The sequence below is a fragment of the Myotis daubentonii genome, chromosome 8, assembly GCF_963259705.1.
Source record: "Myotis daubentonii chromosome 8, mMyoDau2.1, whole genome shotgun sequence".
Taxonomy (NCBI): domain Eukaryota; kingdom Metazoa; phylum Chordata; class Mammalia; order Chiroptera; family Vespertilionidae; genus Myotis; species Myotis daubentonii.
The window spans coordinates 12125311-12141519 of NC_081847.1; the positions used below are offsets into that span (position 1 = coordinate 12125311).

Consider the following 16209-nt stretch of genomic DNA (forward strand, 5'->3'; position numbering starts at 1 on the left):
TTATTTAAACAAATTTTTAAAAAAGCACTTAGAACAGGCCTAACATAAGCCATTATTATGAGCAAATTCAGCCCAGGGCAGGTTTTCCCACACTTGCATTACTGACATTTAGAGCTAGACAATCCCTGCTCTAGGGATTTGTAGGGTGTTTAATAGCACCCCTGGTCTCTAGCCATTAGATGCCAATAGAACCCTCATCTCCAGTTGACAACCCAAATGTCTCCGGGCTTGCCTAGTGTCCCCTGGACTGGGAGTCAGCACGTGACAAGCTGAAAAGACAGGGAAGGTCTCAACGGCAGGAAGAGTCTCACGTCAGTTTTCCCATCAGTAAAAGGGACACGTGATCCTTACGGGCCACTGGGAGGATCCCAAGAAGCAGAGACGCCGGAAGGAGAGGCCTTTACACGTCGCAAAGGCCGCACTCAGGCTGGGCACCCTCCTGGCCCCAGCCCCGCGGGTCTGCTGGAGGCCAGCCCGTGCCTGGGAAGGAGGACCCCAGCTGAACGCTGGGCGTCTATGAGCATGTCCTCCGGTTGTGAGGACGGGAGAGGCGGGCAGGGTCTGTCTCTGCTCACTATGTGATCCCAATGGACCACCATGCTCAGCAAACAGCAGGCGCTCAATAAATGGTGGCTGAGTAAGCAAGCGGTCACACGAAGCTCAAAACTCAGAGCAAGAAGAGGGACCTGCGGGGGGGACCCAGGCACCAGCCACCTGGGCCAGCCCTTCCCGGCCAGCCAGACACCGTTTCCTGTCTGCAGAAATGAGACGTGCCCTCTGACCTCCCGCTTCCTGAGCCCCTCCCCCTCCAGGGTCTGGGAGGAGGAGGGTGGGGAGATACTCACGTTCCTGAAGGAGGGGAGCCGTCTGGAGCCCGGCCACCCCCACCTCCGCAGGGCCTGTGAGAAGGCTCCGTGGCGCTGCTCGGCCCGGAGCACATGGTCCTCCAGGAAGGAGACGTGGTGTCCCACCATCTTGACGAAGGCCTGGGGGAGGGGGGGAGGGGAGAGCAGGGATGGCACCTCTGCCCCCGGCTGGGGCCGTCCTGGCTGCATCCCTCAGCCAGCGGAGGCCGACCCCCAGTCGCTGCCACAGCGGCTCCTGGAGAGGTGGGGCCTGAGCTGGGAGGCCGCCTCCAGGGGCCCCCCTCCGACAGTCACAGCAGCCGCCCCCACCCCCGCCGTGTCCTCCCCTGTTCTCCCCATCGGGACCCTATCTTTAGCCTGTTTTACAGACAAGGGAAACCAAGGCTCGGAGAGGTTTTTTGTCTGAAAGAGCACGTGCTGGGTCAGTGCTGTCCACAGGCCACGACCAGAGCCTGGTCAGCTAGTGGGCTCAGCTGGGCGGTGAGGGCCTGAGGGATGCACCCGTGATGAGTGCGCGCCTGCGTGAGCGAACCAATGCATCCTCAGCAAAAAGGCACTCGATGAGCCCACGGTGTGCTGCTCCCCGGGGTTCTGGCAGGGGCAGAGCGGAAAGGCCGAGTGAGCCACATCAGGGGTGTGTGCATGCGTGTGCGTGTGCGTGTGTGTGTGTGTGGTGGGGACAAGGGGCCACGGGCAGGAAGCTTCCCCTGACCAGGGCTCTGGCCCTCAAGCTTGGAGGCCTCGCGGGGCCAGCACATCTGGTTGTGAAATAGAAGAAAGTCCTGTAGTCCTTCCAGCCGATTCCAATTTCACGCTCCCTGCGCTAATACCAGCCGGGTGGGGAGTGAGGCCACGCTGAGGAATGCGCGCTCAGGAGGTCTGACCCGCCTCCCAAATGCCTGCCAGCGAGGGCAGCCCAGCCCAGCAGGGCCAGGGAGAGGCCAAACTGGGGCAGACACACGTGCATCCACACAGACGGGGCTGGGGGACAGGAAGAGGGTGGCAGCCAATCCTCGCCACCCTGGTGGCTGGGTTATGGAGTCTGGGTGACGTCTATATATCTCTCTACACAATTAAAATGTGTTACTTTTATTATCAGGAGGGAGGGGGGAGGAGAAAGAGAAGGAGGGAGGGAAGGAAGGAAGGAGGGAGGGAGGGAAGGGAAGGGAAGGGAAGGGAAGGGAAGGGAAGGGAAGGGAAGGGAAGGGAAGGGAAGAAAGGGTGGGAGGGAGGGAGGAAGGGAGGGAGGGAGGGAGGGAGGGAGGAAGGAAGGAAGGAAGGAAGGAAGGAAGGAAGGAAGGAAGGAAGGGAGGGGAGAGAAAGCCCCAATGCTTTAAAATATACTTGAGTTCTAATGCAGTTGAACACTCTGGCAAAGGCCCCAGCTTCAGAGCAGGTCCCTGCCCAGAAAGTGCCAACACTCAGCACTGAGGCGCCGTCAGGAGCACAGCCTTTTGCAATACCAGCTCCACCACCTCCCAGCTGTGTGGCCTTGGGCAAACCACTTCACCGCTCTGTGCCGCAGCTGCTCCCTCTATAAAATGGGACCGACAACAGCACCTCCCCCTGGGGCTGCTGTGAGGTTAAAGCAAGTTCTTACCAGAAAAGCACCAAGAGTCCCTGGCTCATGGCAGGTGCTCAGGAAATGTTAGTTTTATTAAAACTGAGAAAGGGCCCAGTTCCCAAGCTCCGTCCACCCAGTGGTCACACTGATCTGAGAGCAGGGCGGTCTTGGGCTCCCTGGAAGGCCTAGGGCCCGTGGCCGTGGCCGTGGCCGGCTGGCTGAGTGGCCAGCATCCTTCCCCTCTCCCCGCCTGTGGGCAGTGACCATCCGGCAGCGTGTCCTCACGAAGGCCCTGAATGTGCCAGGTGCTGGCCCACTGACGACTCTGCGAGGGACAAACTGCACATCCCCAACTTGCAGGGGACAAAAGAGGAAAGAGTTACCCAAAGGGCAGAGCTGAGGCAGGCAGTCAGGCGGTGGAATCCATCTACCCCGGTACAATGTCAGGTTCTCACAGGGGCCTAAGTTGTACTGTTCTGATGTCACACACCACATCATGGGAAATACATATTCTCCCATTGGCCTCGAAATCCATGACCCTTTCTGACTAGCTTAGTTTTTCCTCCTTTTGATAGAGACCCACTGACAGAGCAATATCTCTCTCCTCTAAGAAAAGCAACAGCCCAGGAAGGTGGGGGTGATACAAGGCAAATGCCATCAGCCTCAATGGTGGGGAGGCTCTAGGGCAGAGTGGGGACTGTGGCAAGCCTGGAGGATCCTATCCACTGAAGGGGACAGTTGCTCTTCAGCACCAGCTGTTGGGAAATAACAGCGGAGGGGGCCTTGAGGTTGGCGGCTCAATACAGTCCTGAATCCCACTGGCCTCTGAGTTTCCAACCTCTATCTAAAACTTACAGCAAATGCTGGTGGGAGTGCAAAATGCTGTGGTCACTTTGGAAAATAGTTTGGCAGTTCCTAAAACGAGTTACTGTATGATCCAGCAATTCTACTCCTAGGTATTTACCCAGGAGAAATGAAAACATATCCACATAAAATTTAGACAGCATCCTATATAATAAAAGGGTAATATGCAAATCGACCAAATGGTAGAATGACCGGTCACCATGATGCACACTGACCACCAGGGGGCAAACGCTCAATGCAAACGCTCATAGGGGGAGTGCCGCTCAGCCACAAGCCGGGCTGACGGCTGGGAAGCACAGTAGTGGTGGCAGCAGCGCTAAGGATGTCTGACTACGGCTTAGGCTCACTCCCCACAAGGACCGGGCCTAAGCTGTCAGTCTAACATCCCCTGAGGGTTCCCGGACTGCGACAGGGCACAGGCCAGGCTGAGGGACACCGCCCCCGCCTCCGAGTGTACGAATGTTGTGCACCGGGCCGCTAGTTACTCATAATCGCCCAAAGGTGGAAACAAACCAAGCACCCATCAACTGATGAAAGATAAGCAAACTGTGGTATATCCATATGATGGAATATTATTCAGCCATAAAAGGGCTGAAGTTCTGACACATATTACAACATGAATGAACCTTGAAAACATGCTATGTGAAAGGAGCCGGACACTCTCGGCCACATGTTGGTTGTATGATTCCATTACTATGAAACGTCAGAACAGGCCAATCCATAGATTCAGGAAGCAGATGAGCGGCTGCCAGGGGCGGGGGAATGACTGCTAATGGATATGGAGTTTCCTTTAGGGACGATAAAATGTTCTGGAATTAGATAGTGGTGATAATTGTACAACCTTGCAAATATACTAAGAACCTCTGAATGGAACACGTTAAAAAAATTATTTTGGACTTTGTCAGAGAGAAAACAAAGTATAGTAACTATAACCCCTCTTATGAGTCCTGGCACCCTCGAAACAGGGTCCGAAAGCCATGACTGGGCCCTACCTGGCCAGCAGGTCCACCACCCCAGCCTCACCCTTGATCTTGAACACTACACCTACCCACAACTGCCCCAAAGGCCGTTCTCCTCCCAGCCTCCGCGTTCCCTTTCCGGTTCACTGCTCCACCTCTCAGGCCTCAGCGTGGAGGTCACAGCCCTGGGCAGCTGTCTGCTCTAGGTCTGGCAGGCACCCGCCCCCCCACCCCCAGCCACTTCCTCACCCAGCACCCCACAGCCACTAGCAGGGGACCGGGAGCCTCGCCCCAGCCACGTTCCCAGCACCCACCTCAGCGTAGCCAGTCAGCGTCCTACAGATCTTTGTCGAGTAAAGATCGACACGCTTGGGTCTAAGAGCCTCACTGCTGTTGCCCACTTCACAGAGAACTAGCTGGGGTGCACACTGGGAAGAGGCAGCCTCGGGATTGAGCTCGGGCAGAGGTTCCCACCAGGAGCCATTCGCAACATGAGACATGTTGTTTGTCATAATGAAGCTGGGGGGCAGGGGCCGGGGAAGATGCTGCTGGCGTCTTGGAGGTGGAGGCCGAGGCTGCTGCTGAGCCCTGCGATGCCCACAGGACGGCCCGCCCCACAGCATTTCAGGCCCCGAGTACCGATGGCACTGAGGCTGTGCTGTCTAGAGCTGCCACTCCTAACCACTAGGCAATCCCGTCTTTTCAGTGGTTTCCTGTTCCTCAGCATAAAGGCCAGATCCTGACCTTGGATTGCGAGGCCCAGATAACGGGCTCCTGCTGCCACATTTCCCCAGCCCTGCTCTGGCCACGGCCGGGGACCAGGACAGTCTGACCCTTCTGGTGCCTTCTCCCCCCTGCCTCAGAGCTTCTGTCTCGGCTATGCCCCTGCCCACCCCTCCCCCACCACTGCTCCCTCCACTCACCCTCCAGGGGCCTATGGGTTCCTCCCCTCGGTCACCTTCCCTCCCAGCACCTGCCTCGCTCTCAGTCACCCCGGCTGATGGTGGCGGGGAGAATAATGGCCCCGAAGATGTCCACGTTCTCATCCCTGGAACCTGGGCACCTGTTTCCTTACTTGGCGAAAGGACCTCTGCAGATGTGACTAAGGACCTTGAAAGGCGGCAACGGCTCTGGCTTATCCAGGAGGCCCCATGTAAGCACGGGGTCCTCAGGAGAGGGGCGAGGAGGGTCCGAGTAGGAGAGAGACGGGAGATGCTAGGCTGTGGGCTCTGAAGATGGAGGAAGGAGTCATGAGCTGAGAAGTGCAGGCGGCTTCCAGAGTTGGAAAAGGCAAAGGGGGGGTTCTCCCCCCAGAGCCTCCCGAAGGAGCCCGCTGACACCTCAGCCTCAGCCTGCGGGACAGTTTGGACTTCTGCCCTGGGAGCGATAAGATAGTAAATCCATGCTTTAAGCCACTAATGTGAGGTCATTTGTGACGGTGGCAATAGGAAACTGCTAAGGTCATGCTTGGGCGTCAAGTCCCTCCTGCTAGAATATGGCTGTGGACCGTATCTATCTTTCTCACTATGAGTGGCGCATAGTAGGCCCACAATAGATGTTAGTGAACCGAATGCTAAGGAAAGCATCGGGCTGGAGAGCTGGGCCGACCCAAGCAAGGCAAGAACCAGGGCTGCAAATCTTCATGTTTCCTTTTTCCTCTTCCCAACGTGTGGAATAAAATTCAAATGAATCAGCTATTCCAAGGGCAACGTTTTAATTATATTCCTGCCTCATTCTCCGCTGACAAGAATGTTAATTCTCTGCTCACTCAGTGCTGCCTGCCAGGCTCCCTTCCTCTGCAGCTCCGAGGGGCCAGGTCCCTCTGTCCAGGTGACCACTATGACACTGCAAGCTCCTCCCAGCCTCCCGGCCTCCCAGTCGTTCTCTGTGCAAGGAGCCAAGGTCCCAAGCTGAGGGCTGCAGTTCAATTAAGAGCTTAGGCCCCAGTGGACAGAAGGTGAGCCCCAGCTTCATGGAATTAGCTGCGTGACCCTGGGTAAGTGGCGTACGTCTCGGAGCTTAGGCTCCTCCTCTGGGAGATGGGACAGGAGGGTACCGACTCTGCAGCGCGGCAAGGAGGACAATGAGATGCTGAGCAGCTCAGCCCACACAGTAACAGATGGGGGAGAGAAGGCAGCAGTGAGGCAATAGGGCATGGTGGGGACTGTGGTGAAATAGCAAACACATGCCTCAGCTGAAGGGCAGCTGCCACCGGCTCTACAATTCAGTCCAGGGCTTGGAAATGTCCCATTTCTCAAATTGGGGTCACATGTGAGTTTCAGTAAAAATGAACTGAATTGGATACTTAGATGGGTGCATTTTATATATTTACTAGAGGCCTGGTGCATGAAATTCGTTCACAGGGGGTGGGGGTGGGGGGTCCCTCAGCCCGGCCTGCACCCTCTCCAATCCGGGATGCCTCGGGGGATGTCTGACTGCTTCTCGCAATCCAGGATCGCTGGCTTCTAACCTCTTGCCTGCCTGCCTGCCTGATTGCCCCTAACCCCTCTGCCTGCCAGCCTGATCGCCCCTAACTACCTATGCCTGCCTGATCGCCCCTAACTGCCTCTGCCTCGGCCCTGCACCCGGGACCCAGGCTTCCCTCCCTCTGGCTGGTCGCAGGTGCCCAGGACCAGGGGTGGGCGGCTTCTCCTGGGCCCAGCTTTGTCAGGAGGACGTCCGGAAGATGTCCAGTCCAATTAGCATATTACCCTTTTATTAGTATAGATACCTTGGACAATAAATAGATGAAAGTATATAAAGAAATGTGGGCCCAGGGTTATCAAAGCTGCTGAATTTCCAAAAGCAGCGTAACATTCAGATTTTATATAAACTACCCAATTTTTAAATAGGATACTTTATATAAATTCATATTTGTCATATTTTTTAAACGTCACGTGAGTGTAGGCCCCAACCCCCTGCACTAGGTCTGGTGCCTGACAGTCTCAGGGTCAGATCAGTATCTTGGAAGACAAGACAAAAGAGCCAGAACACGTCCACAGATCTCACAAAGAAGCTCGTTTTCCTGGACGCACCTCCAGCCGGTCCACTTGGGCGTAGATGCCACGCATTTCCACCACCTTGGCCTTAAGGAGAGGGATGTTTTCCTCCAAGATCTGCGAAGTGTCGCTCCTGATCTGCAAGGAACAAAACAGCTCCTGAGGCCCTCTGTCCCATCACCACGGCCTCCCGCCTGCCTCTGGGATCGGCCAGGGACAGCGGAGACCTCGCTGATGGCCAAGACTCTGAGTGGCATCCTGCCCCAGGGCAGGCCCAGGATCCACCAGAGCCCAGCTGGGGACCCACACCACTGCTTCTGGGACCCAGACCTGCCCAGGTGTTATTTACTAAACTGAAAATTAATTGTCGCCCCCCCCCACCCCCAAATAACCACCACCACCAATCCCAAACAAAATATCTTCGTTTCCTTTTTAATTTAATCAATTTATTGAATGACTAGAGGCCCGGTGCATGAAATTCATGCAAAGGGGGGGTGTCCCTCAGACCGGCCTGAACCCTCTCCAATCTGGAACCCCTCGGGGGATGTCCGACTGCTGGTTTAGGCCCAATCCTGCAGAGGGACATCCCTCTCACAATCTGGGACTGCTGGCTCCTAACCGCTCGCCTGCCTGCCTGATCGGCCCTAACCATTCCCATGCCGGCCTGATCACTCCCAACTGCCCTCCCCTGCCAGCCTGATCGCCCCCAACTGCCCTCCCCTGCCAGCCTGATTACCTCCTAACTGCCCTCCCCTGCCAGCCTGATTACCTCCTAACTGCTTGCTCCCCATGCAGGCCTGACCTCGCCCCTAACTGCTTGTTCCCCTGCACCGGTCTGACCTCGCCCCAACTGCTTGCTCCCCCTCACTGGCCTGATCTCACCCTTAACTACTTGCTCCCCTGCCAGCCTGACTGCCCCTAACTGCCTCTGCCTCAGCCCCCATGGCTTTGTCCGAAGGAAGTCAGGCGTCTGGAAGATGTCCGGTCGACCCGGTCTAATTAGCATACTGCCCTTTTATTAGTATAGATTGATGAGAGAGAGAGAGAGAGAGAGAGAGAGAGAGAGAGAGAGAGACATCGGTTTGTTGTTCCACTTATTTATGCACTCGTTGGTTGCTTCTTGTATGTGCCCTGATTGCAGATTGAACCCGCAACCTTGAGCTCTAACCATCTGAGAACCTGGCCAGGTCCTCATTTTCTAAAGCACTAAAGGAGCAAAGGGAAAGAATCCAAATCTCTTCACTGAATCTGAGGTGAGGCAAGCTTTCACTGCCCTGGAATTAATACTACTACTGAGTTAATCATTAACATTAACAATGTTAATGAAAAACACAACTTATCAGGGTGCCCCCTGCATGCAGACACTGTGCTGGGCACTTCCCATGCGGCTCATTAATGTCCAGTTTCTTCGGTTTGGAAGGACCCCAAAGTGACTACATTTTATGCAGCCACCACCGTCCCTGCGTCACTGCAATTGGACACTGCAGCCTCCGTTTTCCTTCAGAGCCCAACGAACGAAGCCCAGCCCTTCCTGTGAGAGAAATGCCATGTCCTTGGTATCCCGTCCTCGCCGTGCAGAGGGGCAGTTCCACCCCGCTCTCAGGTTCCAGGGGGCATCCGAGTCCCCCGCGGGAAGCCGGCCAAATGCGGGTCCCCAGGCCCCTGAGTCTGGACTGGTTTGTCTGGGGCTGGCTGGCCATCTGTTCTCAGCCCGGCTCCCCGGCTCAGCGGGAGTGGGGTCCGGGGACAGTCCGAGAAACACCAGTCCGAGAAACAGCAGGAGCTGGGCTTGGGACCCAGAGCGGAGTCTGAACTAGCTCTACCCACCAAGAGCTGTGGGTCCCCGGGCGGCCACGGCCTCTCAGCCCTCCTGGGCTTAACCGGCAGCGACACTGGCCCGGTTCCTCGGGGTGCCGTGAGGACAGTGTTTGGCAAGGCGGGTGCAGGCCGCTGTCTGCAGGTCTTCAGTGGCCGCCTCCTGCTATGCAGGCCTGGGTGAGCCCTCCCCTTGTCCTGGGCCGGGCCGAGAGACGCGCGGCTCCGGAGAGGAGCCGGCCAAAGCGAGAGAGCCACTCGGAGCCTCCTTCACAGAAGACTGTCCCTCCTCCTTGCCGGCGGTCTCTCTGCTGCCGGCTTGTCCCGCGTGCTCCCCCCACCCCCCTCCTTTCTCTCTTGCCCTCTCGGTTGCTCGCTCTGGGGAAGCAGGCTGCCGGCTGCAGAGGCCCACGTGGCCAGGGACGGAGGGCCTCCGCCAACCGCCAGTGAGGAGCCGGCCCTGCCCAGAACCACGGGCTCTGCCTGGGCGCAGTCCTGCCCCACTTGAGCCCGGAGGCGACCGTGGCCCCGGCCCAGGCCGTGACTGCAGCCTGAGACGGAGCCGCAGGGCCCAGCCGGGCTGCACCCAGACCCCGGACCTGCACACGCGGCCAAGTGAGAAAGAATCGCTGCGGACACTAAGTTTGGGATCACTGTTAGGCAGCAATAGAGAGGAACACACGGTGACAACTCCGCACAAAATTTTAATTTTAAGCCTGTGTTTAAAAACTGTACCTGTGTCCCCTCTTTCTGCCTAAGTACCTGAGGCCACTGTGGTTCTCCTGAAGGTCTGTCCCCGCCACCTCAGGATGCCCGGGTCCCCTGGAGCCATCCCATGGCCCGGCATGCCCAAACCCCACTCCTGTCCCGGGCCCCCTCCTCTGGGCACAGCCTGCCACCCCCCCCACCCCCCCGGGCAGCAGGCGCCAAGCCCACCGTCCAGGGGTAAGCCCCTCCCCAGCCCTGACCCCATGAGGCTGAAGAGCGTCCTGAGAGGGAGGGTCTGGCGCAGGCTGCCGGCCTCAGTTTCCTCACCTGTAAAACGGGCGCTTCTCCTGAAAGAATGTTCTGGGCATTAAACGAGATCTCCCGTGTCTAATGTGGCACCTGACTCGGCTCACGAGGTGCTTCAGTTGTTAAGTTTGACTTAATTTCCAACTTTAAATTCAAATGGGCTCCAGCAGAAACGGCCGACCCCAGGGCTGGGGCGGGAAAGCTAAGAGCCTGGAGCGCCCGGGGGCCAGGAAGGAGGGAAATATTTAGAACTGAGATGGCAACGTGTCCACGGTGCCCGGAGCCAACCCGACAAAGCTCCGTCGCTGAGGCTGGAGCCACCTGCCGACACAGTAAACAGCGTGACACGGGACTAGAACCCGACGGGTCCAATGAACGCACAGGAGTCTGACGGGAGCGGACGATGAGCAGGAACGTGGGCATGTCACGGCGGAGAAACCTGACAGGCTAACCCCCGTGACGTCCTGTGGGAGCCGCGTGCCTGCGACGATGTGCCGGGAAGCGCCTCACCTCTGCGGCGTTCTCTCCAGAAACCCAGAACCCCGTCTGACCACAGGAGAAGCATCAAACCCAAACGGAGGGGCCATCTACAACAAGCATGTCAACGTCGTGGCCCACAACGAATCTTTTTGCGGCCCAGCCAATATAACGGTATGTAAGAAACGTTTTAATAAAAATTTTATAACTTAATTTTTACAATAAACTGTTATACATAATGATTAATAACAAACTACAACGTTCACTAATGACTGATGACTAGAATCGTGTTGCATTCATTTCCCGTACACGCCTTACACGCAGGCGCACCATTTCTCTCCACTAATACCAGCAGCGAACACTTTAGCAGCCGATCGCCACGTCATTAGTCTTGGACTGACTTGTTTGGTGTGTGCACAGGAAATTTTTTGCTTTCGGAGAACAAGAAAAATAATTTTATTTGCATTACACTTATTAATTTGTGCAGTTATTCAGTGTCTGGTAAGTTAAAGTTCAAGAAGAAATATTAATCTTTATTCAAATGTTCTATTAAATTATGTTAACGATGACTCCTTTATTTCAGCCCTTTGTATTCAGCACGTCTCTACGGAAATAAACCTACGTCTCTATGAAAATGGAAGCTTTTGTGTTTTTTTCGGCCCATGTAAACTTAAACCTTGTTTATTTGGCCCGTCTTAGCCTTTGAGTTTGACCTGCTTGGTCTACAAAATGCCCGGTAAGTACTCCTCGAACTGCAAAGTCACGGAAAGCAAGGAAAGAAACTCGGGGACTGCGGAGGCTAAGGAGACGGGCAGTGTGGTGTCCTCGCCGGGCCTGGAGCGGGAGCGAGGCCCGAGTGGGAACGGGAACAGAAGTCAAGCGTGAGTGGCGTGAGCAGCCCCGGCCGGTTGGTGTTTACCGTTTCAGCAGAAGGGCGTGGCGATGTCGGGTGTTAACAGAGCAGGCGCTGGGTGAGGGGATATGGGAGCTCTCGGCACTGCCTCTGCAGCTTCTCCGTAAATCCAACACTATCCCACAGCAAAGCACACACATGTGACTTTAAAAAACACTGCAGCGGTGAAGTCTGGATGTACAGCTTCTCTTAAGAGTCAGCAGCTTCGGCAACAGGGGCCTGCGTCTCCCCAGGCACCGAAGCTGCTCCCTCCAGATGGGGCAGCTCGGCCACCACCCCTCCCTCACGCCTCCCCATGTCCATGTGCCCCCGGCTCCCGCAGCACCTGCATCTGCCACGCGGTGGGCAAAGTCCTCGCTGTCCCCCTTCTCCCCAAGGCCACGTTTCTAGAGGGAAGCCCGTCTCTCAACAAGGCCACCCGCAGGAGTGATCGCCACAACGCAATCCAGAGCAGGTAACTCGTGGCGAGGACAGAACACGGTGGATCAAATGCAATCTTTTCTTTCTATTAATTGGTAAGGAAACATATGGGGGGGTGGTGAGAATCGGGAGGACTTGGTCTTAGCAACCCAGAGGAGAGAAGCGAACGCCGCAGAGAGGAGATTCACGGAGCACCCCCTGCCTCCTCTGAATCCGAAGGAACCAGACGAAAGAGGTCTGTGGGCTGAGCCAGGGCCCCTCTCTGAGGCTGCTACTCCGCCAGCCAAACTGTGGGTGTTAGGGAGCTCTCTGCACCTGCCCAGGGGCAGGCTGCACCCGGGGAAAGCAGAGGGTAATTTTCGGGAAACAGGCCCTGTAAAGAGGAACTACTTTATCTTCAACCTTATTTTACCGGTGATGAAACTGAGAAAGGGTCAGGAAAACGGAATGAGCTGGCCCAGGAGCACAGAGCTACAACACGGGAGATGGAGGACTCCAATCCAGGTTGGCCTGAGGCCATCCCCCCAAACCAGAGACCCGCACACAGGCTCTGTCTACCCACAGAGAACCAGCATCGTGCCTTAAACACACACACGTGCAAAAAAGAAACCAAGAAGAGCTCAACCCAGCCAGGTGCCAAGATCTACAATTAAGACTATTTCCCTTAGGAACCCAGGTTTCTGGCTGCTGCAGACCAGGCCACACTGAGGCCCAGTTCCACGTGGCAGCAACCATCTTGAGCGGGGTGGCAGCTGCCTGCTTTGGTTAACCACAGTCCCCACCACTCCCTAGTGGGTCCCCAGCATGGCATCCCTGGACACCCTGTGCCCTTTCCTTGTTATAGGGGCGTCAAAGGGAAGCGACACGTTTCTCTTCTCACAGCCACCCCGTGACACACCATCGCGTCCCAGGCACCCGAGTTTGCATGTTTTGTTTGTTCCTGAGCAGAGCAAAGAGATGTCAGTGAGGAAGCAATGCTTTTCAGGCCCTGCCAGGACGACCCCCAGGCAGGCTCACTGGCTGAGCCCCCTCCTCCCCGAGCTGAGCGCTGGAGCCCAGACGTCTGGGCAGTGGGGGTGGGGTTATCACGGAGCCGAGACCGCTGTCCAGGATGATTCAGGGCCCCAGGAAGGAGAGTCAAATGCTCTTGACCCAAGAACACGCACCGATGCCAAATGCAACTGCTGGGCCGAGGCCAACAGGAAATCTCCATTATGTGAGCGCAGTCAGAGTCTGCTCCCTGCCAGGAGGTGGGCCCGAGGCCACGGGGGTGTCAGAGGGCCCTGGCCAGCTGCCCCCACCCCAGAGGGCACCGAGGCGGAAGGCCCTACCGTCCAATGTCTATATCATCTCGTCAGGGTCACAACCTTCTGGTGCTTTGATACCGGCGACGATGGCCTTGGCAGCTACCGTGTGTGGGTCACTCGGTTCACAGCAGGCCCCGTGCTAAGCAATTATTTTTAATTGGGCGCATATGACATACAGAGCCCAGGCCTCAAGTGGAGAGCTCGATCAGCTCGCACATGTGTTTACATCCGTGCGACCACCACGTGCGCCAATCCACGGAACACCCTGCCACCCGTGAGGCTCCGTCAGGCCTCTTCCCGGGCCTGACACCCTCCCAAAGCTGACCACTCTCCGACTCCCGTCACCATTCGTTAGTTCTGCCTCTTTCTGCACTTCACGTGAGGGGAGCCACACAGAGCGTGTTCTTGTGGTCGGCTTCTTTCGCTCAGCATCATGTTTGTGAGCCCCCCGTGCTATTGTGGGTAGCGCTCCCTCCCGCCCTCCCTTTGCTCTGTATGAGGTCATCTGTCCTCCCGCTCCTACTGCCGCTGGACACTGGGGCGTCGTGAACGAAGCTGCTATGCACACTGCGCTCAAGCCTTCCTGGACACTTGTTTTCACTTCTCCTGGGCAATTATCTAGGGTCAGAGTCGCTGGAATGTAGGGTAAGTATATGCTTGACTTTATAAGAAATCGCCAAACTATTTTCCAAAGTGGCTGTGCCCTTTTACACTCCCATCCTTTCCACACTTGCCATTGTCTGTCCTTTCATTGGGGTCACCCTAGTGCGGCGGTTCTCAACCTGTGGGTCGCGACCCCTTTGGGGGTCGAATGACCCTTTCACAGGGGTCGCCTAAGACCATCGGAAAACACATATATAATTACATATTGTTTTTGTGATTAATCACTATGCTTTCATTATGTTCAATTTGTAACAATGAAATACATCCTGCATATCAGATATTTACATTAGGACTCATAATAGTAGCAAGATTACAGTTATGAAGTAGCAACGAAAATAATTTTATGGTTGGGGGTCACCACAACATGCGGAACTGTATTAAAGGGTCGCGGCATTAGGAAGGTTGAGAACCACTGCTCTAGTGGATGGAAAGCATACATCCCTGCCTCACCTATTTCTTACGAGAACTCTTTGGAAACGGACACACTGTTACTGGCTAAACATGCCTACAAGTTCTTTATGTCCTTCCAGGATGAGGGGGGGTCTACCAAAGTGTCCTCTCCCAGTGGATCTGGGTCACTTATGTGATTGATTTGACAAAAAAAAAAAAAAAAAAAGACGGACATGCCCTGTGTTGATTTCCATATGCAAGCCTCCGGAGCCTGGCACCTTCTGCTTCCAGGCTGCTGGCGTGCTCGCTCTGGGGGCCACACCGCCATGCCACGAGGCAGCCCAGGCTCAGCACATTGGGGGCTGCACAAAAGACCAGCATGCCTGCCAGGCCCCAGCTCCCCGCCTCCCGTTCCAGACATGGACAAGTGCGAGAAGAGCCACCGTGGACAGCCCCAGGCAGCAGGCGCCGTGGGGCTCACACAAGCCGCCCTTCTGTGCCCTGCCTTGGCCCACATCACACATGGGCTGCCGTTTTACAGCCCCACGTCCTGGGGTCGCTGGATGGAGCAGTAGGTCGTCGGGACCACTCTCTCCATTTCACAGAGGAGAAAATAAAGGCACAGAGAGGTGACGTGCTGTGCCCAAGGCCCCACAGCGGGGAGACTCAGAGCTTGCGTGGCACTATTTCTAAGGTCAAACAGGCCACAGGCACAGGGTAGTGAATCCCAGTCACAGAGAGCGATCGGGGACAGGCCGGCAGAGGAGTTAATGCGCCAGACAGGAAGCCGGGCTCATTTCTAACAGCCTGATTTTATCAGAAATGAAGCCGCTTCTCTCTGGACTGCGTACCAGGGAGCCTGGCTTCTCTCAGACCTCTAACTTGATCAGTGTTTCCAAAAGCCAAGGCAGGGACCCGGACCATGGTCCAGGGTGTGACATCACCTGCCCCCAGAGGTCCCCACGCATCCCTAGCTTAGGTCAAGAGGGGAGTGGGGGTCTGAGCCAGGGCTGACAGCGGGACGCCTCTCCCTGTGCCGTGGAGTTCACAACACCTGGAGGCAGACGCACCAGGTAAGCTAAGCCTCAGCTGCTGGGGCCCAGAGGACCCCCCATCTAAACAGCACCAGCACAGAGCATCAGTGAAAGCACTGCAAACTCAAAACGCCCACAGGGGCCACAAGAGTGCGTACTAGGCACGTTCTCTCAGCGCAGACATGCTCACTGCCCGTAAACACGCTGGAATAGTTTTCATGTCCGCAGTAGTACACCCTCTCCCATTTCTTGAAACGGACCCTCTTGGTCGGGTCGTATTTGCCCACTTCGGTAGGGCCCAGAGTACAGAGAAACGTTCCTGCCTCAAACACACAGCAGAGGAGGGTGTCCGGCATGTGGCCGTGGAGCCAGGGAAGCGCCCACGGGGGCAGGGGGGCAGTGGCCAGGCCACGGGGGCAGGGGGGCAGTGGCCAGGCCACGGGGGCAGTGGCCAGGCCATGGGGGCAGCCACTGTGCAGCTCCAGCTGATGCTGGCTGGGTGGGAGCCAGCACCCATCGGGGGCCAGATCTCTGCTTTTCTAAGAAGCCAGGAATCCAGATTTGGGGCATGACATTCTATAAATGACAGCAGCGACTTCCTTCCCCCCAAAACATCCACCCTATCTGCAGGCAGGGCTGGCCTGAGGGTCACCTGTGTGCGACCTCAGTATTAAATCTTCGCAGGGATGCCGCTCCAGACGCGGAGCTCAGAGGACCTTCTCGATGCAGCCTGCGGCCTTGGGCCTCCTGGTCACCTAACCACGACTTCCCCCACCAGCCTTGGCAGTTTTCAGGCAGGCGTGGCCTGTCCACACTGACTCCCTGCCCCAGCTGTCCTGGACCCACAGGGGGCTCCTTTCACAGGAGGCTGGGCTAGGACTTGTCAGCAGCCATGTCCCTGGGTCCCGTCCACGCCATCTTCCA

The 16209-nt window shown here is 56.4% G+C and overlaps 1 protein-coding gene across 4 annotated transcripts in view; it reads right to left on the reverse strand.

Annotated features, from left to right (window-relative positions):
- Window positions 1-16209, reverse strand: part of BCAS4 (breast carcinoma amplified sequence 4) — a 56212-nt gene that overhangs the window by 25940 nt on the left and 14063 nt on the right. For 2 of the 4 annotated variants that reach the window (XM_059705310.1, XM_059705309.1), the window contains 2 exons: window positions 7289-7390; window positions 846-986 (listed from right to left, as the gene is read on the reverse strand). In XM_059705310.1, the coding sequence (XP_059561293.1) occupies window positions 846-986; window positions 7289-7390 (243 nt within the window). The remainder of the gene's footprint in view (window positions 1-845; window positions 987-7288; window positions 7391-16209) is intronic. The other 2 variants (XM_059705313.1, XM_059705311.1) reach the window with 2 other exon arrangements.